Source organism: Balaenoptera physalus, assembly GCF_965194825.1.
Source record: "Balaenoptera physalus genome assembly, chromosome: X".
NCBI lineage: Eukaryota > Metazoa > Chordata > Mammalia > Artiodactyla > Balaenopteridae > Balaenoptera > Balaenoptera physalus.
Window position 1 is genome coordinate 74,423,212 of NC_138903.1, and position 24,636 is coordinate 74,447,847.

The 24,636-nt window shown below is 37.3% G+C and overlaps 1 protein-coding gene across 2 annotated transcripts in view; it reads right to left on the reverse strand.

Annotated features, from left to right (window-relative positions):
- Window positions 1–24,433, reverse strand: part of POF1B (POF1B actin binding protein) — a 99,547-nt gene extending 75,114 nt beyond the window's left edge. Inside the window, exons 1-4 of one of the 2 annotated variants that reach the window (XM_082447413.1) lie at window positions 21,651–24,433; window positions 21,203–21,526; window positions 9,107–9,181; window positions 6,414–6,494 (exon numbers count right to left, since the gene is read on the reverse strand). In XM_082447413.1, the coding sequence (XP_082303539.1) occupies window positions 6,414–6,494; window positions 9,107–9,181; window positions 21,203–21,487 (441 nt within the window). In that variant the 5' untranslated portion in view covers window positions 21,488–21,526; window positions 21,651–24,433. Of the gene's footprint in view, window positions 1–6,413; window positions 6,495–9,106; window positions 9,182–21,202 lie in introns of both variants that reach the window. The other variant, XM_082447414.1, reaches the window with a different exon arrangement.
- Between the last annotated feature and the right edge of the window lie 203 nt (window positions 24,434–24,636).

A 24,636-nucleotide genomic window follows, 5' to 3' on the forward strand; every position in this document is an offset into this window, starting at 1 on the left:
GGTTTATCAATTTTGTTTATCTTCTAAAGAACCAGCTGTTATGATTTCTTTCCTTCTGCTAAATTTGGAGTTTTTTTTCTTCTTCTTTCTGTAATTCTTTTAGGTGTAAGGTTAGGTTGTTTATTTGAGGTGTTTCTTGTTTCTTAAGGTAGGATTGTAATGCTAAAAACTTCCCTCTTTTAAATGCATTTTCTGCATCCCATAAGTTTTGGGTCATCGTGTTTTCACTTTCATTTGTTTCTAGGTATTTTTTGATTTCCTGTTTTGATTTATTCAGTGATCTCTTGGTTATTTAGTAGTGTATTGTTTAGCCTCCATGTGTTTGTACATTTTACAGATTTTTTTCTGTAACTGATATCTAGTCTCATAGTGTTGTGGTCAGAAAACATACTTGATACGATTTCAATTTTCTTAAATTTATCAAGGCTAGATTTGTGACCCAAGATATGATCTATCCTGGAGATTGTTCTATAAGCACTTGAGAAAAATGTGTATTCTGTTGTTTTTGGATGGAATGTCCTATAAATATCAATTAAGCCCATCTTGTTTAATGTATCATTTAAAGCTTGTGTTTCCTTATTTATTTTCATTTTGGATGATCTGTCCATTGCTGAAAATGGGGTGTTAAAATCCCCTACTATAATTGTGTTACTGTCGATTTCCCCTTTTATGGCTATTAGTATTTGCCTTATATATTGAGGTGCTCCTATGTTGGGTACGTAAATATTTACAATTGTTATATCTTCTTCTTGGATTGATCCCTTGATCATTATGTAGTGTCCTTCTTTCTGTCTTGTAATAGTCTTTGTTTTAAAGTCTATTTTGTCTGATATGAGAATTGCTACTCCAGCTTTCTTTTGATTTCCATTTGCATGGAATATCTTTTTCCATCCCCTCACTTTCAATCTGTATGCGTCCTAAGGTCTGAAGTGGGTCTCCTGTACACAGCATATATACGGGTCTTGTTGTTGTATCCATTTAGCCAGTCTATGCCTTTTGGTTAGAGCATTTAATCCATTTACATTTAAGGTAATTATCGATATGTATGTTCCTAACCATTTTCTTAATTGTTTTGGGATTATTATTGTAGATCTTTTCCTTCTCTTGTGTTTCCTGCCTAGAGAAGTTCCTTTAGCATTTGTTGTAAAGCTTGTTTGGTGGTGCTGAATTCTCTTAGCTTTTGCTTGTCTTTAAAGGTTTTAATTTCTCCTGAAAATCTGAATGAAATCCTTGCTGGGTAGAGTAATTGTGGTTGTAGTTTTTTCCTTTTCATCACTTTAAATATGTCCTGCCTCTCCCTTCGGGCTTGCAGAGTTTCTGCTGAAAGTTCAGCTGTTAACCTTATGGGGATTCCCTTGTATGTTATTTGTTGTTTTTCCCTTGCTACTTTTAATACTTTTTCTTTATATTTAGTTTTTGATAGTTTGATTAATATGTGTCTTGGCGTCTTTCTCCTTGAATTAATCCTGCATGGGACTCTCGGTACTTCCTGGACTTGATTGACTATTTCCTTTCCTATATTAGGGAAGTTTTCAACTATAATCTCTTCAAATATTTTCTCAGTCCCTTTCTTTTTCTCTTCTTCTGGGAACCCTATAATTCGAATGTTGGTGCATTTAATGTTGTCCCAGAGGTCTCAGAGACTGTACTCAATTCTTTTCATTCTTTTTTGTTTATTCTGCTCTGCAGTGTTTATTTCCACTCTTTTATCTTCCGGGTCACTTATCCCTGCTTCTGCCTCCGTCATTCTACTATTGATCCCTTCTAGAGAATTTTTTTATTTCATTTATTGCATTGTTCATCATTGTTTGTTTGCTCTTTAGTTCTTCTAGGTTCTTATTACACGTTTCTTGTTTTTTCTCCATTCTATTTCCAAGATTTTGGATCATCTTTACTATCATTATTCTGAATTCTTTTTAAGGTAGACTGCCTATTTCCTCTTCTTTTGTTTGGTCTGGTTTGGTTTTGCCTTGCTTCGTCATCTGCTGTGTGTTTCTCTATCTTCTCATTTTGCTTAACTTACTGTGTTTGGGATCTCCTTTTCACAGGCTGCAGGTTCATAGTTCCCATTGTTTTTGGTGTCTGCCATAAGTGGCTAAGGTTGGTACAGTGGGTTGTGTAGGCTTCCTGATGGAGGGGACTAGTGCCTGTGTTCTGGTGGATGAGGCTGGATCTTGTCTTTCTGGTGGGCAGGGCCACGTCTGGTGGTGTGTTTTGGGGTCTTTGTGACATTATGTTTTTAGGCAGCCTCTCTGCTAGTGGGTGAGGTTGTATTCCTGCCTTACTAGTTGTTTGGCATAGGGTGTCCAGCACTGTAGCTTGCTGGTCGTTGAGTGGAGTTGCGTGTTTATGTTGAGGTGGAGATCTCTGGGATATATTCGCTGTTTGATATTATGTGGAGCTGGATGGTCTCTGGTGGACCAATGTCCTGAACTTGGCTCTCCCACCTCAGAGGCACAGCCCTGATGACTGGCCAGAGCACCAAGAGCCTGTTATGCACACGGCTCAGAATAAAAGGGAGAAAAAAAGAAAGAAAGAAAGAAAAAGATAAAATAAATAAAATAAAATAAAATAAAAGTTATTAAAATAAAAAATAATTATTAAAAAAAATTTAAATAAAAAGGAAAGAAGAGAGCAACCAAACCAAAAAACAAATCCACCAATGATAACAAGTGCTAAAAACTATACTAAAAAAAGGAAAAACAAAAACAGGCAGACAGAACCCTAAGACAAATGGTAAAAGCAAAGCTATACACACAACATCACACACAGAAGCATATATATAAACACTCACAAAAAGAGAAAAAGGGAAAAAAATATACATATCGTTGCTCCCAAAGTCCACCTCCTCAATTTGTGATGATTCGTTATCTATTCAGGTATTCCACAGATGCAGGGTACATCACATTGATTGTGCAGATTTAATTCGCTGCTCCTGAGGCTGCTGGGAGAGATTTCCCTTTCTCTTCTTTGTTTCCACAGCTCCTGGGGTTCAGCTTTGGATTTGGCTCTGCCTCTGCATGTAGGTCACCTGAGGGTGTCTATTCTTCGCTCAGACAGGACGGGGTTAAAGGAGCAGCTGATTTGGGGACTCTGGCTCACTCAGGCAGGGGGATGGAGGTGTATGGGAATGCAGGGCGAGCGTGCGGTGGCAGAGGCCAGCGTGATATTGCAACTGCCTGAGGTGCACCGTGTGTTCTCCCAGGGAAGTTGTCCCTTGATCACGGGACCCTGGCAGTGGCAGGCTGCACAGGCTCCTGGGAGGGGAGGTGTGGGTAGTGACCTGTGCTTGCACACAGGTTTCTTGGTGGCAGCAGCAGCAGCCTTAGCGTCCCATGCCCATCTCTGGGATCCACGCTGATAGCCGTGGCTCGTGCCTGTCTCTGGAGTTCCTTTAAGCAGTGCTCTTAATCCCCTCTCCTTGTGCACCAGGAAACAAAGAGGCAAGAAAAATTCTCTTGCCTCTTTGGCAGCTCCAGACTTTTGCCAGACTCCCTCCTGGCTAGCTGTGGTGCACTAACCCCCTTCAGGCTGTGTTCACATAGCCAACTCCAGTCCTCTCCCTGGGATCTGACTTCCGAAGCTCAAGTCTCAGTTCCCAGCCCCCGCCCACCCCGGCGGGCGAGCAGACAAGCCTCTCGGGCTGGTGAGTCCTGGTCGGCACTGATCCTCTGTGCAGGGATCTCTCTGCTTTGCCCTCTGCACCCCTGTTGCTGCACTCTCCTCCGTGGCTCCAAAGCTCCCCCCCCTGCCACCCACAGTCTCCACCCGCAAAGGGGCTTCCTAATGTGTGGAAACCTTTCCTCGTTCACATCTCCCTCCCAGAGGTGCAGGTCCCATCCCTATTGTTTTGTCTCTGTTTTTTCTTTTGCCCTACCCAGGTACGTGGGGAGTTTCTTGCCTTTTGGGAAGTCTGAGATCTTGTGCCAGCGTTCAGCAGGTGTTCTGTAGGAGTTGTTCCACATGTAGATGTATTTCTGTTGTATTTGTGGGGTGGAAGGTTATCTCCACGTCCTACTCTTCTGCCATCTTCAGGAAACAGGATTTTTGTCTTCGGTGCAGATAAGGCAGAATCTTCCAGACATCAGTATGAATTTTAAACACCGGTGAGTCTGAAAGGACCACAGGTTTTTCTGCTCTTTTCTAGCATTTGCCAGCCCCCATGCCTGGACTGATTTGAATTTCTCCCTGTGCCATTTATCTTCCCACTTCCCCTTCCTGCCTTCCACCACCCTTGGATGAATGGGTTTTTGTAATTCTAGCTGTTGTATTTTGTGGACTTGTTATTTTTGTTTTTCTGTGAAGTACACATATTGGATGTGGGAGTAAAGGAGGCTCTGCTGCTCCTGGTCACTCCCTTTATAGCCATCACTGTCTTGTTTCTTGTAACTCAGGTTACATTTGTTCTTTTGCTCCACTACAAGGAAAACAAGCCTGAAGAGATGGAACAGGAGGAAAGACCTCACAGCTAGATCTGCTAGGTTTTGAGAAGTGATTTTCTTCCTTCCCCTTGAAGGGGAAAAAAGCCTTTTTCACTGGTACATTTAACGTGCTCACAACTATAGGGAGGTACCAATTTCGGACAAGTGCCATTGAAGCACAGACTGCTCAGAGAACCTGAACTTTTAAACTCTGGAGGTCTGAACTTTACTGTTGGCCACTGATGGGTCTGCCTGGTATTTCAAAGGATATTGGGTGCTGCAAATAGGAACTGAAAGGGTAAACTTATTAAACCCATTAAACCTGTGGGAAAAAAATTCACTGAATAAATGACAACTTCTCTGTGCTGCTGTTTTCTCACCTTTTTAGAACTAAATGAGATAAAATATGTAAATTGCCTAGCATGGAGTTTATATCCAATAAATATTAATTCTTCCATTTCCTCATTAACTAAAGAATAAGAATGCATCCAAAGTCACATAAGAATCACTTGCAAAGAAGGCTCGAATTCAAATGATTCGATATATAAAATCTCTCCATGGATATTTCTTAGGCAAACACAACACTTCTCACATCATGAAAAAAAAGTGCTATCTAGAACTAATTCTTTGAGAGCCAGGGATGTCAAGTGTAATATGCATTCAAGTATGCATATTCCCCAGTTTATTTGTGAAAGGAAGAAAAAGAGTGAGAGGGAAAAGGGGAAAGCATAAAGTGATTGGCCAAGTTGTAGAAAGAGGTACAGTCTCATCTCCGAGGCCTTCCTCATGTCTCCCTTCCACCCCCCACATTTTTCAGATTTGTTGCTTAAACACTTGATTCTGCAAAAGGAGAAAGCAGCTGCTTTACTATAATCACATTCTCTCTTGATTTATACATAGATGTACGAAAACTCAAGGAAATGTCCAAAACAGTCACCCTCTCCAACACAGAGCCTGTAAGCTCATAGGTTCACACATGCACATGTGCACAACTAACAGCCTCTCTAGCTAAAGAGACATGAGACAATAATTTTTAAATGAATAAAGAAAGAAGAAAGATGGGAGATAGATACAAGCAGAAGAATAGTATTAATATATACTTCCCACTCAACTAGACTAGTACCAAGTGTGTTACCCTAATTTAACCCTTTGTTTTCCACAGCTGAAGCAAATGATCAATTTTATTTTTGAGAGAGAGGAGAATTGTTTCCTGCAGTAGTAGAAAAATAAAATAAAGAGAAAAGCAAAGAATTGTGGTATTATTATTCGGGGCACACTGTTTCTATTTGTGAAACTTTTGTCCTTATAACCCCATAGAAGAACCTCCTGTTGCAGCAGCTAAAGTAAGGCCGTGTGTGTGTGTGTGTGTGTGTGTGTGTGTGTTGAGGAAGGCTTATTACTGTGGGAAATTTTTTTTTCTTTTCTCCTCAAAATGAGTCAGAGAATAATATCCTAGTTTGTATAATATAAGGTTAAATATCTTTGTAGAAAATATAATAATGTAATTTTCAAAAGACCTCATTTCTAGGCACAAAAGTTCATACACCGCAGGAAACAAAGGCATGGAGACACTTTTGAACTTTTGACTTTTCATTTTCTTCTTCCTAGCCCATATCTCAATGGTAAATCTAAATAGACTAAAGACTCCAACCGCCAATGCAACAGGTGATAGTTTTATATGAAGCCTGTGAAAGAACTTTGTCCCTTTTTTCTTTGGTTCAAAGTGCACAAAGGGTGGTGCTATAGAAGCAGAAAGACTTTATAACCCAAGAATTTCCATGATACTTGGAACTGTTGCATCTCTGAGGCACATGGTTGTCTGGAGCTAAAGATGACTTTGTTAATATTAATGATCAGAAAGTAACTTTATAACTGGAAGAACTCCAACAATCTGATTTTAGGAATCTAGTAGCTGACTCACCCTTCTTGTTTAAGCTATCAACTTCTGAGGAATTACTAGGTTGGTACAAGAGTTTGCATGATATAGCTTACCTGTTCAGGATTTTGCACTACATATTGCCTAATAGTGGTCTGCGGATATGTAGTGACTTTCACTGTTGGAGAATGGAGTTCCTGTGAAGAAAAGATAAAAGCTGCATATAATCATAGTTATTTAGTGACCTTGGAGCCAGAATAATAGGGAGCAATTTTCAGAGTGAAATTTTAAAAACCATTTACATAAATGATGACATATGAATTTATGTTTTGGTTAATTTCAGTCTCAAAAACATACATGAAAGAGTGTGTTTATGGGCTCAGCACCATGCTAGGTATTTCTATTATACTCATTGCATAGTAATTCATCACACATTCCAAACTATGTTTGATGAGAGTTTCAAAATATTTGTTTCATTGTAAATGCCCCCACATGATTAGAAGAAAATATAGCTTAATATTTATTAATCAGATCTTCTGTTTGGAAAGGACATCCTATAATTTAAAAAATGAAAGGAGACGCAAAGAGAAAACTGTGTGTGTGTACACTTAAACATTTAAATCTTCAGTGTGGTGGCAGGCAAGGGCCATAAATAATGTTAAAAGGGAGACAAAACACCAGAACAAAGTCATTTATAAATTTTTGATGGAAAAAGAATGGGTATCATTAATATAAAGAGAGTTTTTATACCTCGGTGAGAAAAAAAAATCTTCACATTAATAGAAAAATGAGCAAACGGTATGAAAGCAGAAAAGAAGAAAAGCAAATGATTAACAAACAACAAAAATTATTCAAACAAACTAAGAATCAAATAAACATAACAAAAGAATACCATATTTTAACTGGGAAAATGTTAAAATAATAATGCTGATGAGGGCACAGTAGGAGGAGCATTTTCCTGTGGAGAGGGGAAACATTAAATAATCATTCATAAGCTGAAATATGTAGCCATCGAAATAATGATCTTGATAATACAAATTTACATTAAAAAGCTCATAATATTATATAAGATTAAGTGAGAATGAAGATATAAAACTGCATATATGGTATGATCTTAATTTTTTTATTTGAATGGAAGAAAACACAACAAAATGCTAAGAGTACTATCTCTGGGTAGGGGACGGGTCATGAGTGAATTTTATTTTTTCTTCTTTATGTTCTTCTGTATTTCCAAATTTTCTAGAATAAACATTTTTTGTCAGAAGTAAAATTTACAGCAAACTTAATTCTAGAGCCCTTTATTATGAAAAATAACAGTAAATGCAATTTTATGACTGGATTTGAGTGTAGTGAACAGCTCTGTGATTTAAGTAGACTTACTTTTCTGAGCTAATCCTATCTTGGTTGTCCATCCCGTGGGGCTCCACTTTTAACTCAGTTGTAGCCTTTATTCCACTGTCCTATGTTTTGTTAGGTGTGTGACCCATGTTAGTCTGAGTTCTTTGGGAGTAGTGATTGGTTCCAATTCATCTTGGTGCAATATTTGGTACATACTTGGCACTCAGCAAATGTTCGCTGAATAAATGCATGACTCTAACTGATCTAGCTTTAGGCCAGGCCGAACTGGGACATGGTAGGCAAACTTTTCTTTGATAATCTTACTTGTTCTGCATAATATCACCTTTTCCTCACTGTACCCCAGGTCTAGAGACCAGCTTTTGTCCATTTGGCCCTTCACTATTCAAGTTCACATCATGACACTTCAGTCTGGGCAGGCATGTTTTCTCAGAACAGTATCTTTCTCCCTCCTGTCCTCCAAATCCTGCAGCCTTTATACTCCCCTCCTGTGTACTAACAAACTTAGGATGTCATATGGTTTATTTACTCAGAATTTACTTTTTAATATGTGAGACTAGCTCATTAAACACATATTTGTTAATATGGTATTTAATTATTATTACAGGTACCTTTGGAGATATAATGTGTACACTCAAAAATAATCTTAAAAGTGGGATTATTAGGTCACAAAGGTTAAGGGAACTTGACCTTGTGTGTCTTTCAAATCATGCACCTTGGAGAAGGGCTAGTTCTGACCCTGTACGTTATTCTCTCTGGATATAAATGTACAGTATTATCATTCACAAAGTCACGTCCTCAATCAATCCAAGATCTAGGTACTTCATTTCTGCTCAGATCAAGGACCCTTAAAATATACATAATCAGGGCTTCCCTGGTGGTGCAGTGGTTGAGAGTCTGCCTGCCAGTGCAGGGGACACGGGTTCGAGCCCTGGTCTGGGAGGATCCCACATGCCGTGGAGCAACTGGGCCCGTGAGCCACAATTGCTGAGCCTGCGTGTCTGGAGCCTGTGCTCCGCAACAGGAGAGGCTGCGATGGTGAGAGGCCTGCGCACCGCAATGAAGAGTGGCCCCCGCTTGCCACAACTAGAGAAAGCCCTCACACAGAAACGAAGACCCAACACAGCCATAAATAAATAAAAATAAATTAAATATATATATATATATATATACATAATCAGTGGGAGATCCTTGGCAAAAAATAAACTGCACTCAAACAATAACAATCAGATTGAGTAGACAATGAAATTGAAAACCTCAATTCACAGCACTTGCTTCACATTCCTATAATGGGCTGAGCTGACTTTCATATGTAAGGCTCTCCTTTCCAGTTTTATGTTCCTGAATTTTTGTGAATGTGTAAAGCTTTATGAGGGCCTAAAGATCACTTAAACATACAAGCAAGGTTTACACAAAGAGAAAATAATCTAATCTAATCCATATCTTATTTTACCTGTTCAGTATTTGGGGTTATATGTAGAGTGCTTGGGGCACAAGTAGATATTTTCAGAGTTGGAGAATGAAGCTCCTGTTGATAGAAACAAAAGGGGGTTCAGAAACTATTACTGAGCAGTGTCATTTAAATGTCTTAGGTTAAGGTATTACTATTTCCTTTATTTTTATAATAACCCAATTTGTCAGAAATAAGAACGTTATTTAGTGCTTTCTTAGATGATGTCCATCTTTCCAAAGAGCACATTACCAATTCCTTTGTCAGCATTGCAAGTAATCTAATGAAAAATAATTTCTAGAATGCTTTCATAACAATACATACTTCTTGCACTTTTAGTTTGCATCCCTTTTTTTGCTTTTTTGAGAACTCGGCTGATGTATCCCCCAATGTTATTGTATGTCTGCAATTAACAAGATTTAAAATTTATCAAACAAAAACATTAAATGTAAAAAAATCTGAAACCAATATAGGAAACTACCTTTGAAAACTCAACTAAGACTACTGCTCTTAGATTACTTCAAGCTGATTTTTAATTCTGCTTCATGTGATCTGCTTCTAGTTTAATTTCAAAGAGTAGGTTCTGATGTTAAAGAATGATCCATAAAGATGAGAGTATGATTTTTGATAATGATTAGATAAAATGGTCACTCTATCGATTATGCTGGCATTCTTTACGTTTTTCCCAGATCAGCAAATTGCATAACTTCATCAGTGTGCAAAGAGTTGACAGCATTACTCAATTTCTTCATACATTACTATAATTTACAACCAATTGACACAACTCCAGGATATATTCCTAAAATGATAAAAATAGTGTTTTCTTCAGATCAAGGAGGTATTAAAAATCGGAATCACAGACTTACAAGGGAAACACTGACAGACTAATACCGAAGTATAGCTATAATGTAGGTGTAACATGCTGTTCTTAAAACAGGACTGTGCATTTACTCAGACTGCCAAATGTTCTGCACACTGTGGTTTTCCTTTTGGTTCAACTTGTAACATTTTCAATCTTCCTCCCTCTGTTACATCAACAGCAACACTGCAAGCTTAATGTTTCTAGGCAGACTTTGAATAGGTTCCCAGATTTCCTGCTGGTAGCTGAGGATAATTGCTCAGACAAATGCACAGAATTAAAGACTTTAGACCAAACAGGTACGTGTTCTTCAGTTTAGGAAAATGGCTACAAATACAACCAAGTGCAGGTGGATTTGGCCCACAGATCCAACAGGAATAAGTTCAGAAAGACAAAAAAGGTACTTTTTAGTTATGCAATAGTGCATGAATACACTCTAACATAAAAATTTATAAAGTCAAAGATCTTCCCTTAACCATCCTCCCTTCATTCAAATCTCTTACCCATATTTATACATATATGTATAAATAATATTTACTGCTTTTATTATTCTGCAATGTAAGCCTAACAATATCTCATATTATAGATTAATGTGTTAATTCATTATTTTAAATTATAGTGTTCCATAATGTTTGTTTGATAGTTTACTTATCTATCTTTTTAAAATTGTTTCCAGGTTTCTACTATGCTGCAGAGCATACTTGTGCAATGTGAGTATTTCTCTAGAATCCCACAAAGTGGAATTACTAGGGCACAGAATATGTGCATTATTCATTTTAACACATACTGCCCAATTGATTTCTCAAATGGCTATGCCAATTCCACATCCATCAGCAAAGTGTAAAATTACTCATGTGTGAAAGATGCTTTTATGAAAACTTTTAGCCTTTTTAGGCTGTGGCTAGTAATACTAGGGTTATTTTGAGAATACAGTTAGTGCACACTGCCTGGTACCTTGTTCTATAGATAGTAGTTCTTTCCCCTTCCCTTTACCCTATTCAAATCTGATGACATCAGCAAATTAAACAGGATGAAACTTAACTAGCTATGTGGAGTAGCTTTTAAGATGAAAGAGTACACTGAGAAGTTTTATAAACTTGTTGAAATTAACCCAAGTAGGAATACACACACATACACAAATATATATATATGTGTGTGTGTATATGTATCTTACATCTTTAGGGCATATATTGATAGGCAGTTACTTTACTCAGATGCCAAGATAGCAGATATTCAAAAGGCAAATTGGTGTATTTGCACAAAGACTAGTCTAGTGCTAAAATGAAGAAATTATTCAATCTTCTTATATTTGGAAAGCTGGTACATTAATTCCACAAATTATGCTTTACTTAATTGTTCTGAGCCTTCATTATTAGAATTGATCTAGGCAAATGTGGCTTTTCCCATACAACCCTATGGAAATGAAGGACAAATGGAATGACTTCAAAAAGTAAAATATTAAGGCGATAGCTTAATATGGGTCAAAGAGATTAAGACATATGGCAGTGACCAGCATGAGTTTAAATTGCAGCAGTATTAGACTTATCATAAGGTGGAAAAAAACCTATCTGAATATAAGGTGTATTAATTTCAGAAAAACTTGCTAAAGATAACCCTTTTCCCCTGAAAGTCTACGGAATTAGGTAAGTAGTGTGAGTAAAGGTCCAAAATGAACATTGTCTTGATGATGGAAGTTACTTTCAGTGGCATCTAGCTCTAGGCAGGATTGCAGCAAGTCATCCCACAAGTAGCTATTGCCTATTCTACAGGAAGTGATCAAAAATGTTTGTAAATGAATGAATGGATGAATGAAGAGGATGTCTTAGTTTTAAAGGCATCTCAGGAATAGAAATCTAAATCTCTCTCGATAACCTACATCAATGTTTAATTTTCAGTGTCACTCATCTGTATAGAGCTTCCTTAAATTCTTCATGTTGAAATCATTAAATCTAATGAATAGTTACATCTTTTGTACTTATGCCCTCTATGCCATAGCCCCATGTTCCTTATAACAAAATAATTGAAGGCTGGGGAAGGGGTGGTGGTGACTATCATAATATAGTGGAAAGAGTCCTGTGCTTGAAGTCCAGAGACCTAGGTTCTACTTCTAGTTATACCACTATACCACCAGCCAGCTGGGATAATGAACAACTCATGCCATCTTCCTGAGCTTGTTTCCTCATGTGAGAAACAGGATGTGGGTATGTGTAAGTGTGGATTGGAGGATCTTTAAGCCCCATTCTATTTCCGACATTCTGTGAATATAAGAGGTCACTCCCAACTTATTTTTCCATACAGACAAGACAATTTCAAATCCTTTAAACTTGTCAGTCTTGTATTCCTTTGATGAAGATGATAATGACAACTAACACCTATTAAGAGCTTTCTATGCCAAATATGTTACATAGATCATCTTATTTAACACTGAGAAAAACTGCCATCAGAAAGGTACTACTATAACCCCATTTTACATATGAGTAAAGTTAGACAAAGATAGGTTAAGTAGCTAGCTGAAGATCACACAGCTAATACTAAGGTGTTGGGATTCCAACTCAAGTAGCGTGATGCTACTTAATCACTAAATCCAGAACTCATGCCCTTAATCACTATACTTTCCCACACCTATAGCCTGCCTCATTATATTTTCTGTTTTTCAAGTTGTGGAACAAAATTCTCCTGTTAGATTTGACTAATTCTCATAATAAGAGGCTAGATATTTGACTCTTTTTATTATTTACTATCAAAAGTAACTTTTTGGTGCCTGAAAACAAGAAATCCACCCATAACTGACCATGTGAGAGAATAGCCCTGATTAAATATTTTAAACTTCTACCAATTCAACAGGGTTTTTTTTGAAGTAGACAGCATGATATATTTACAGAGTGTACATACAGAACTCTAAACTCAATAAAACATTGAATTTTTATTTAATTCTCATATCATTTAAGCCCTTTGATTTTGCAGGAAAGCCCTACTTTTTCTGATCAAATATTCAGCCTAGTATTGAGTCGTTTATTCCTGTGGCTCGCATTTGCTAAATCCATAAATATTGCCTGTTGGCAACATTCTTTAGGTAGAGTTTTGTTGAAAAATAATTTTGTTTATAATTAGTAGATTTAGGCTTAGTATGAAATCCAAGACTGTTTTTCCCATGATGACTAAAGTCATTTTCTACTTTGGGAAAGTTGTAGCAGCCCTCTTCCCTCTTCCTCCTCATTACCACCTTTTTCCTTCTTCTCTTCCTCACCCTTCTCTTTCCCTTTTTCTCCTCCTCCTCCTCTTATAAAGTACACATGGCATTACCAATTTTAAGATCAGAATGGATTAAAATCAGTCTGCTTTTCTGGGATAATTTTACAACATCACTTGAGATAATTGTTCATACCTTGGTTTAACCTAAATCATAGTTGGGATACAGGAATCAGATATCAGAGACTATATGACATAAATAAGAGTCAAATGTATAGATCAGGAATATCCAGTATAGCATGGTGGTTACAAGCATAGACCTAGAACTAGACTGCTTAGATTTAAATCCCAGTTCTACCACATACTAGCTGCATGAACTCGAGCAAGTTACATAACACTCCTGTGCCTTGGTTACCTCATCAGTAAAAATGGGAATGATATTTGAACTTTACTTACTAAAGTTTAAAATTAATTCAGTAGCTTAAGGGACATAGGCAGTTCCAGAGAGGCTATGGAACTCAGATCATGTGCTAAAAGAAAGGAAGGTGCATTTTGATTGAGGGGGGTTATTTCATCTTTTTCCTCTTTTTAAATATTTACTCTTTCAAAAAGTAAGGTTCTGGGGAAATTATATAAAGGATAGATACAGTCACCCCTCCGTATCCACAGGTTCTGCATCTGCAAATTCAACCAACGAAGGATTGAAAATATAAAAAAAAATCTGGAAAGTTTCAAAAAGCAAAACTTGAATTTGGTGCACTCTGGCAACTATTTATATAGTGTTTACACTGTATTTACACATCTAAAGATGATTTAAAATACAGGGAAGGATATGCATAGGTTATATAAGATACTTGATCATCCGTGGGTTTTGGTACCTGGAGCAGGGGTCCAAGTACCAATCCTTCTCAGATAGCAAAGGATGACTACATGTGCATACATACATAAAAATATTTCATTCAGCTCTTTTATAAAAGTTTTATGAATTTAATTTTCCTTCTACTGAAATTGTCATTCTAAACTTATACTTTGAAAGTTTGTGGCTTCATTTTCTGTTTCATTCCTATGTGTCCGTTAAAGCTGATCATGTACTTTGGCAGCCCTTTGATTGCACATTTGCACCACCATGAATTTCTTTGAATTGTGATGATCTTAGAGGTAGTTCTATACTTAAATGAATAGCTTGAATATATAGATCTGCAGTGTCCAGTAGAACTCTCTGCAGTGGTGGAATGCCTTGTATCTGTGCTGTACAGTACAGTAGTCACTAGCCACATGTGGCTGTTGAGCACTTAAAATGTGGCTATTGCAACTGAGGAACTGAATAATTAGTTTTATTGGATTTGAATTAATTTAAGTGTAAATGTAAATAAGCACATACTACCCTACTGGAAGTGTAGCTCTAGAGGAAGCATTAGGTAAGAGGCAGACTGCAAGCAAGCTTTAATGCTCAGCATCACTACATTTTAAAAAGGAAAAAGAAAAAAACACACACTAAAAAAACTTCATTTCAAATATTGAGGTTCAAGTTCAAAGACTCTAAGAGCATGGGAACTTCCAAATTACTCTTTCTAAAGGATATTTATGCCAGTAAACATTATAAATACATTCCTGCTGCTCCAGTCTTTTGATCATATACCATGTTTTAGAAAATTGCTTTAATGCTTTTCCTCATTAGTCTTTCTTAGCTAGCAGAGCCCTAATAAGCCTTTCAAGCATATGTGTTTACCTAATCTTCCCAGTGTCAAAGGAACCCTTACTTTATAGTCTATTCATTTAATTTATTACCGTAGTTTGTGCAGCTAATGGCTTTTGTTGGCTATATTTTTATAAATCAATAATACAAACAGAAAGAATTATCCAGTGCTAACTCTGTGCTGGACACCTTCACATGTTATCTCAATACTCACTACAACTCTGAAGGAATGTATTATTGTCCCCACTTTACAAATGAGGACACAAGGTCATGAGACGTCAAGTCATTTATTCTGGGTAATACAACATTAACACTTACTGTGTGTCAGGCACTGTGCTGTGTATTTTCCACCATATATTATTGCATTTGACTAATAACAATCCTATGACTTAGGTGTTATTATCACCCCATTTTATAGATGAGGCAAACTGAAGCATATAGCTAGCAAGTCCGTGAACCAGGAATTAAACCAAAGAAGTTTAAAACCTAAGCTTACACTATTAGCCACTACACTTGACTGTTTCATAGTTCAGTTCTCCCCAAGTCTACCTCATCACTGCACACTTATTATTTGTAGCTCTCCCTGGGACACTACACATAGATTCATTTGGATGGGTATTTTCTCCACACAATGTTCTCTGTGACTGATCTTTAGGATCTACATAATATGAACATTTTCAGTCAATACCTATTGGCTTTCATTTTCCTTTTGATAACTCTGATCAAAGAGTTCAAGACCTTGGTGCAATATGTAAAGGAGAGACAGCGAGACTGCTGGGAACGAGAATTAGGTAATAGAAAAGATTACATGCATAGTACAGGACTTTGTTCTTTAAATATTTGGAATCTTGTTGAAATAAACATGGCACTCTTTCATGTTGCCTAATTTGAATTTTAAAACTTTACTTAAAAACTAATACATAATATAATGTTCCAAGAAGGAAAACTATGGGAGCCTTGTATACGCTTCTGTCAGTTTTAATGACTATGAGAATCACTGAAAGTAATAATAGTGACTTAGGAAAAGGCTAGGCTGAATAGTTTCAAAAGAGGCAGTATCTTTAAAAACCACCTGACATTTATGCTGACAGAATTTGCCAAGGCAAACGGCCATTTAAATAGGCCATTTAAATAAATTTTCGGAATAGTTTGGGAGATGCTTTTGTTAGAACCTGTCAAAGACAGTAACATGGTTAAACACTTGCCTTAGGTTATTGTTGAGATGCTGTTCTGAACTTTGTACAGGAAGAAACATGTAAATTATAATGACCTTTGTTTATATGAAACAAACACTTCCTTAATTTAGGATAAAATCTGTGATCCTGTTCTCATGTAAAGAAAGCAATAGAATGTAATAGTAATAGAACTCCTTCCACTCATCCCTTCCCTCCAAGGAAAATCCCTCATTTAAGAGACCCATTCCTGGATTCTTTCTTCTTTTCTTGAAGGCAACTAGGAGAGAAAATAAAGTATACAGTCACTTTGCAGTGCATGCTTTTTGTCTTTAAAAACTGAAAGTACATACGTTCCATTGGAAGCCAAAAAAAGGACGGCTATTAAGATAGCTGCTGTTGTGAAGAAAAAGTTAGCTCAAATATACTTGTTTAGAAAGGTTTTCACTTTTAAATAGTGTTTAAGAGCATGGCAAACTTGCAGTTATTTTACCAAGAATTGTCAAGAAAAAAAATTTGGATCACAACAGTTAAAGGAAAAGTTCACCTCCCTCCCCTTTGCCCACACCACCTTCACACACACACACACACACACACACACACACACACAATGATAGCTCGTGAGTGCCATTGACTCAAAACAGGCCAAGCAATTTATCAGACCTCCCTTAAACAAGAGACAATTGGCAAGGGCATTTTCACCCAGCAATTAGTTGCACTCAATTTCTATAGCTTCATTTAACTGTAAGCACAAAAGGGATGACCAAAGCTGAAAACTCGGGCCTCTTTATCCTATAACCTCATTGCTTTCTCAGGCAACCTACTTCCCTGAATAATCATTCACTTTAGCGACCACTCCTTTGAACAACAATTTTTCAAAGCAACACACCCATCCCCACAGAACAGGAAAATTTTCTGATAGTGTATAGAAATCCTGGCACAGTAAGGGAACTATCCACTATCTCTGTAACCAAAGAAAAAGGAAAAAAGTCATGTAAACAAAGAAAAGCCCAAGCTGGGTAATTATTGAGAGAAGAGGCCATTCATAAACTCACTCACATTCTCCCCTGGGCTGCTTTCTGGAGCTAAATTTGGTTGCAAGTTTCAAATTTTAAAAAATGGTAATCCATAAAACACAATCTCTAAGAGATCCCTTCTTGCACCAAAATGTTTTATTCAATAAAATATTGATGGCTAAAGCACAAAATTATATTTTAAAATGAAATATAAACATATAGGACACCTACAGACCAGGTCGTATATATCTGTCCTCAATATGGACTCTCCTTGGATAAGCAAATGGTATTTATCCACATAATCATGGTGCTTCTTACATAATAGGCACTTAATAAATATGTGTTCAATGAATGACTAGTATTAAAAATATTTTATTTTGATCAATTTCTCTCTCTCACAACAGAACTTCTCTGTATACGTGGAAAATATCTTGAACTTCGTAAAAAGCTAAAATTAATGGAAGAGAAATACATATGTCCAATGCGTATTAACATCAATGCTGTTCATTTGAGGCAGTGTTTCATTTTGAGTTAATGATGGTTGTTTAATGTTTAGGCCTTTTAAAAGGTTGAGCCATAAGGTTTTTGTTTTCTTTAGTTTTATGTAGTTTCTAGAATTCCATTTATTTACAAGACTATATTCAGTTCTAAAATGCACCTATGACCTTGATTACACCTGCTTTTGATTTTTCCTGTTCATATGGATAAACTTAGTAATTTTAATTCTACCATCAGTTTAGACAATTTCACTATACCTGGTTTCTATATTCAGTTTTCTCTGAGAAATACTCTATCAGTCAGACAAAATAATAACTGAGGGAATCATAAAATATATCTGATCAATTTTAGACAAGAAGCAAAGCAACATTATATCTGGGGAAATTTAAAATATGTTTATGTCTATAAACACTATTTTAGTGCACAACAAAGCAAAAAAGGAAAATCGTGGGCCAAAAAGCCAGAAATAGAAAATACTAAAGTGCTGCAAAAAGCATTCTGTTAAATCTAAAATGTCTACTACATAGCGAAAATTAAGATTCAAGAAGCAAAGCAGAGTGACATCAATTTCGGTCTCTCAAAGGGAACATATTTTACTACTGGCAATTATATATTTTTTTAATCTTAGGAATTCTTTTACTGTCATCCAAACACAAAAATGCTAAAAACAATTCAAGTAAAATTTTAATTGAATTCATGATAACCAACAATTGATTATAATACTTATCTTCCTAGCTGCCATGGTCACAAAATTTAGCATCAGAATAATTGCTATATACCAACTCAAAAAGTCATTGAAACATGGCATATTAAGGAGAGAATTTTAAATCATAAAACAAAAAGTGTTTTAAGTAATGTGTACTGCTTGCTTGTGCTTGGCATGGTATATAATAAAACTGCCACCACATCTTACACATTTCGTTAACATGAAGGTAATTTCAGATCAATTTTAGGTCCTACTTTATACAATGCCATCCTGCCACTAAACAGGGAGAAAAGAAATAAAATAATAGAATAATAGTTTCCTAGTCACATTCTTTGTGGCAGCTATCTAAAAGCTTTCTTGCCAAATTATCTTTTAGTGGATTTATGAATGCCCTTTGATATCTAACTCAGTTTGAAATTTTATAGTCAAATTTTCTTTCTTATTTCACTAAGAGAATGAAGATTCTTATTTTTTTTCCTTTACCACATATCTAGAAGTTCACCTCCCTCTTCCTCACCCAGCCCTTTTCTTTCTTTTCAATTATAAATCACTTCAGACTTCACAACACCCTCCATTCCAATCTCTTTTCCCTGTTTCTGCGGCCATACTTTCTGTCCCTAAGGCTCTTTATAAACTCCTTTGGGGAACTACATTTCAGGATGGAGCTAGTCTTGTGAGGATCACTTAGCAAATATCAGGTAGAAAGGTGAGTCTCGTAAAAAACTCAACCAGCTTGGTCCCAGGAATATTAAAAAGGAAAGTTGAACTATGGAGTATACAATAAAGTGTGACCCTAAAAGTTGTTCTGTGGTCAATGTTTATAATTTGCCAAATTTCAGCTTTTTAAATTTCTATCTATTTATTTTTCTTTTACTAGGAAGTTGATAAGAAAAGAGGTTAATGTATTTAAATAACTACGCCAGATAGGGTGATTTTAGCATTCGTATGATAATGGTAACTGTTGTTTCAACTTCCCCATTGTTTTGGGGCTACTCAGGAATATAGGTGACACCCACTTTGTTGTTCATTAACATCACTGAATCCTGGAATGTACATTTTCATTATTATTATCACAAACTAGTAGTTTTGACCTTTTATTTTTCTTCCCTTTGACTTCAATGCAGGTGGAGTTTTTCTCAAATAGGAAATTACTGACAGTGAATACTGGGTTTTTCTTCATATTTTTCCCTCAAATTAAGCTAGAAGTGAAATAAAACAGGAAAATTGTGGCCTTTGTAGTTGTTGGGTTACCTATATCTTTAAAAACTTCTTTTTAAAATAGTTTCGGGCTTCCCAGGTGGCGCGGTGGTTGAGAGTCTGCCTACCAATGCAGGGGACACGGGTTCGAGCCCTGGTCTGGGAGGATCCCACATGCCGAAGAGCGGCTGGGCCCGTGAGCCACAACTACTGAGCCTGCGCGTCTGGAGCCTGTGCTCTGCAACAAGAGAGGCCGCGATAGTGAGAGGCCCGCACACTGCGATGAAGAGTGGTCCCTGCTTGCCACAACTAGAGAAAGCCCTCACACAGAAACGAAGACCCAACATAGCCAAAAATAAAGAAATAAATTAATAAAAAAGAAAACAATGATAAAATAGTTTCTTTATATACTTTAGAAATGTTGCTTCATATCCTAATTAAAATTATTGTTTTGGGAAAAATAATCCATATTATTCCAGATCAGCATAACAATGCAACATAAGATATCAGCCCGATGGTTGATTTTTGAGCTCTTCACAGTACTACTTGTATCTTGAAACATAATTTCAGTTTGGATGGAAGTTTCCAGAAAGCTTAAAGACATGCAAATTTAATATAAAGAGAGTCAAAGATGAAAACAGGCATAGAGCTGTTAATTTTATATTCTTACAGTGTTCTTTCATATTCATTGGCAAGATTATTAACACAGATACTGATGCTAAACTAACCCCTTTAAAAACAAATTTGTTTCATTTTAAAGGGTGTCTTAGACTTCCACCATTTTTAGCTTTCATGTAACAATTGCTTACATCTTGCCTTCCTCAATCTTATATTCACTCTTTCAATATTCCTTCTACTAATATTCATAAATTATCCACCTGGGGTTTCCGTGGTGACGCAGTGGTTAAGAATCCGCCTGCCAATGCAGGGGACACGGGTTCGATCCCTGGTCTGGGAAGATCCCACATGCCACGGAGCAACTAAGCCCGTGTGCCACAACTAGTGAAGCCAGCGAGCCACAACTACTGAACCCAGAGAGCCACAACTACTGAAGCCCGCGCCTAGAGCCCGTGCTCTGCAACAAGAGAAGCCACCACAATGAGAAGCCCGCGCACAGCAACAAAGACCCAATGCAGCCAAAAATAAATCAATAAATTAAAATGTATTAAAAAAATAAAAAATAAAAAAATAAATTATCCACCTTGACTATACAAGAACCAATGCATCATTTTCAAAAGATGAAACACATATGACAATTCAAATAGACATTGTGCCTGTCACTTATCCTGGAGTAGTATACTATTTGCTAAACACAAATAATTGCTCGTCACTCCATACATGCCATTGTCCCTGCACCACCATATTTGATACAAAAAAACCTGTTTACTTTTGATATGAAGTGAATCAGTGGGAACCTATTTTATAAAAATGACTGTATTCAAGTTGAGGATTGCTTTGTGGTAGGAGCAAAAGAATACCTCAGGTCATATATTCCAATCTAATTCAACAAAAAATGAACCATCCTGTGCTCTAGTTAGATTATGAAAATCACTGGAACTGATAAACAAATGGCTACGGGAACTAGTAAATGAAAGAACAGCCAAGAGATGGAATTTGGGTGACCATACATTGCATATATAGCTGCAATCCAAGAGATAATATCCTGTAGAACAGAGCCAGAGAAGCAGAAAGAAAAGAAATGAGGTTCAAAAGCAAATAAAGGCAACAAAGATTTCCCCTTTCTGGCATAGCTGTCTTTGTGGTACCTGGGAACGGTCGCTCCAAAGCAACCTTTGGTAGGAGGAGGCAGTTTTGAGAGAGGAGCACACTTCCCGTGAGCCGATGGGGTCCAAGGCCTCAACCACCTTGTTCATGGGCCCACTGTAAGTCCTCACTCGCTCATACACTACATTTTTTTCTGGAGGCTGCTGGGCTTGGCTTGACTGATGGTAGCAGTGGTAATGCTGGGGCTGGCACTGCAGCCCTTCTGGGGATTGCTGAGTCCCACAGCTGCTGCTGCTCATCTCACTCCAGTAGTTTGAGCTCATCATCTTCTCAGTGGTCAGCAAGGTACTCCCCAGATGCTCTCCCTAAGGAACAAACAGAGAGAGATCATGAAAGAAAGGGGTAGGAAAGCAGGCAGGCAGGCACACGTTAGAAGCCTTTTATCAACCACCTCTGCCTATAGTGGTGCCAGCGAGAGATGGGAGTTACCTGAGCAACAGCTGAAGCAGGTCTGGCAGTTACAGAGGAGGCAGCAAAGTAGTTGAGTGCAAATGCAAAGTGGAACCACCCCTTAAGATTGCTCCAGGAAATAGTACTGCCACGCCCCTGAGGGGCGGAATCACTGGGTAGGTTTACCTGCCGGGAGAGGCCCTGCTTTGTTATGGAGATAGCTACTAGGCTGCCCAGTAGGCTACGGAAGTCTGGAAAGAGCAGGAATGTGGAATTTCAGGGCTAAAGCCAGAGCTTCCAAATCCACAGTCTTGGAAATTCACTTGAACTGTAAATAGGCAAACAAAGACATGCCCATGCCAAAACTTACTTCAGAAAAAAGGTCACAAACGTCACATGAAAGTGGCTTTCCCATGGTTTTTAAACTTATCAAAGGTAATTACAAGCATGAGTATTATCATTCCAGAGTCCCAGACCAAAATAAGGGGTATTAGCCTAAGGACACATTAGTTTTCACAGATAAATCTTCATTCTTTGCAAAACCCAGCTAGTAATTGCAGTTAAGGGAGATTGCTATGAGTTTTCCTTTTAGCAACACTCTCTAATTTGTGGACCTGTTTATCTTGCTCCAGGCCTCGTGTGGCTTTCTAATTTAAATTGAGGAAGATTTGTCTAAATGATTAAATTGCTGTCTGTACGTGGGAGATTTGGTCAAGAAAAATCTAACCATTCCAGAAACACTTTGCATTTTAGCACTTATATTTATTGTTTCACATTTTTACAAAGGAATGTACCCTGACTTGATTTGTGCCTTAGGAAACACTGAGTTTGATTGCCTTTTTAATATCTAGTTGTTAAGGGAGCTGCAAGTCCTGAGAGGTGCCTTACCTGATATAATGAGATTAAATATGCCCAGCACTTATATTTATCACTACTTGAAATTACAATCATAATGCCTACTTAACCACCAGATTTTTCCCTGCAAGATATTTCAGCACCACGGAACTCTAGAATACTCACTGAGGGTGTCTTCAGAAAAGGGACATCTTCCTAGTGTGTATATATACCATAGAACCCAGCACACCACCACCATTCTGGAGAGGAAGAGAATATCATCAAGCTGGCTAGCCAGGTTTTTATCTGCTAAGTGAACAAAAGGTAGTGACTTACTGGTCATTCACTCTGACCATGTGAGAAGCTTTACATGGAATATCTGTCATCCTCACAAATTTATGAGGGTTTATAGGCGAGGGACTGAGGCAGAGACACAGAGAAGCTGAAAAACTTCCCAAAGTTAAACTACTAGTAAAAGATGAGTCTGGGATTTGAACATAGAGCCTATAGCTGTACTATATTATACTGCTAAGTAAAAATTTAAATTATGTTCTGTATCTGGACATTCAATACATCTTCTAAGTGGAAAACTAAAACAGTTTTGAACCATTAGCACGTTAAGTGACTTTAAAAAGAATCTTTGGATTTTTTTTAACATCTTTATTGGAGTATAATTGCTTTACAACGGTGTGTTAGTTTCTGCTTTATAACAAAGTGAATCAGTTATACATATACATATGTTCCCATATCTCTTCCCTCTTGCATCTCCCTCCCTCCCACCCTCCCTCTCCCACCCCTCTAGGTGGTCACAAAGCACCGAGCTGATCTCCCTGTGGAATCTTTGTATTTTTTTTTTAAAACATCTTTATTGAAGTATAATTGCTTTACAATGGTGTGTTAGTTTCTGCTTTATAACAAAGTGAATCAGTTATACATATACATATGTTCCCATATCTCTTCCCTCTTGCATCTCCCTCCCTCCCACCCTCCCTATCCCACCCCTCTAGGTGGTCACAAATCACCGAGCTGATCTCCCTGTGCTATGCAGCTGCTTCCCACTAGCTATTTATTTTACATTTGGTAGTGTATATATGTCCATGACATTCTCTCACCCTGTCACAGCTCACCCCTCCCCCTCCCCATATCCTCAAGTCCATTCTCTAGTAGGTCTGTGTCTTTATTCCCATCTTGCCACTAAGTTCTTCATGACTCTTTTTTTTTCCTTAGATTCCATATATATGTGTTAGCATACTGTATTTGTTTTTCTCTTTCTGACTTACTTCACTCTGTATGACAGACTCTATGGAGGAGAGGTATGCAAAATGCTGAAAATCGACCTTAAAAACTCTTTAAAATAATTTATTGTATATGTACGTTTATATTTGTGTACTGTGTGCAGAGCTTTCAAATCTAATCCTTGTTCATTATAATGCTGTTCCTCAAGGATCAATGAAAATTTAATTAGGAACACATGACCTGCCAAACAGCCTGGTAAAATATCAGATCAATAACTTGTTAATATCACTAGCAGTATCATTTTGAATAAGCTTTATATGTGAATAGGGAATGGGTATTAAGTGGGATCATCCAGTCAGCTCTGATTGTTGACATCTGAATTTAAAACACACACAAACACATACACACAGTGCTGTTAATATCTGCATCCAGTGCTATTAATATCTGTATCCTAGTAACTAAAGTAAGAGATTGAGATGAAGACTAAAAATTCCTTCATCCATACCTGCCCTTCACATTTCTTGGATATATGGCATTTTGAGGCAACCACCTTAATGCAGTTGGGCAAAGAGTAATGTGTGAAACTGACACCCTCTTTCAATTCCTGAGCCTCATCCATCACTTTTCCACATGCCTGGATATGAGGAAGAGAGAGCTTGAAGCTCAGGGATACTATATAAGAAATGAGATGAGACACTCTCTGGCAGACAAACCACATCTAAATATGAAACAGATGTTGACCACCCTTGCACACCTCATTCTCACCAAAGTCTGTGCTCCTTCTCTGAGAATGCATTTGTGCCTTCGTTGATCTGCTTCTCCAATTGTTGTATTTCTCCTTTATGCAGATAATGTTAATACTCACCTATTTTTTATTAATAAATGCATATAAATTATTTGACCATTTAATAATGGTAATTGCTCTGTTTTCTACTTGAAAACCCAAGGGCTTGAC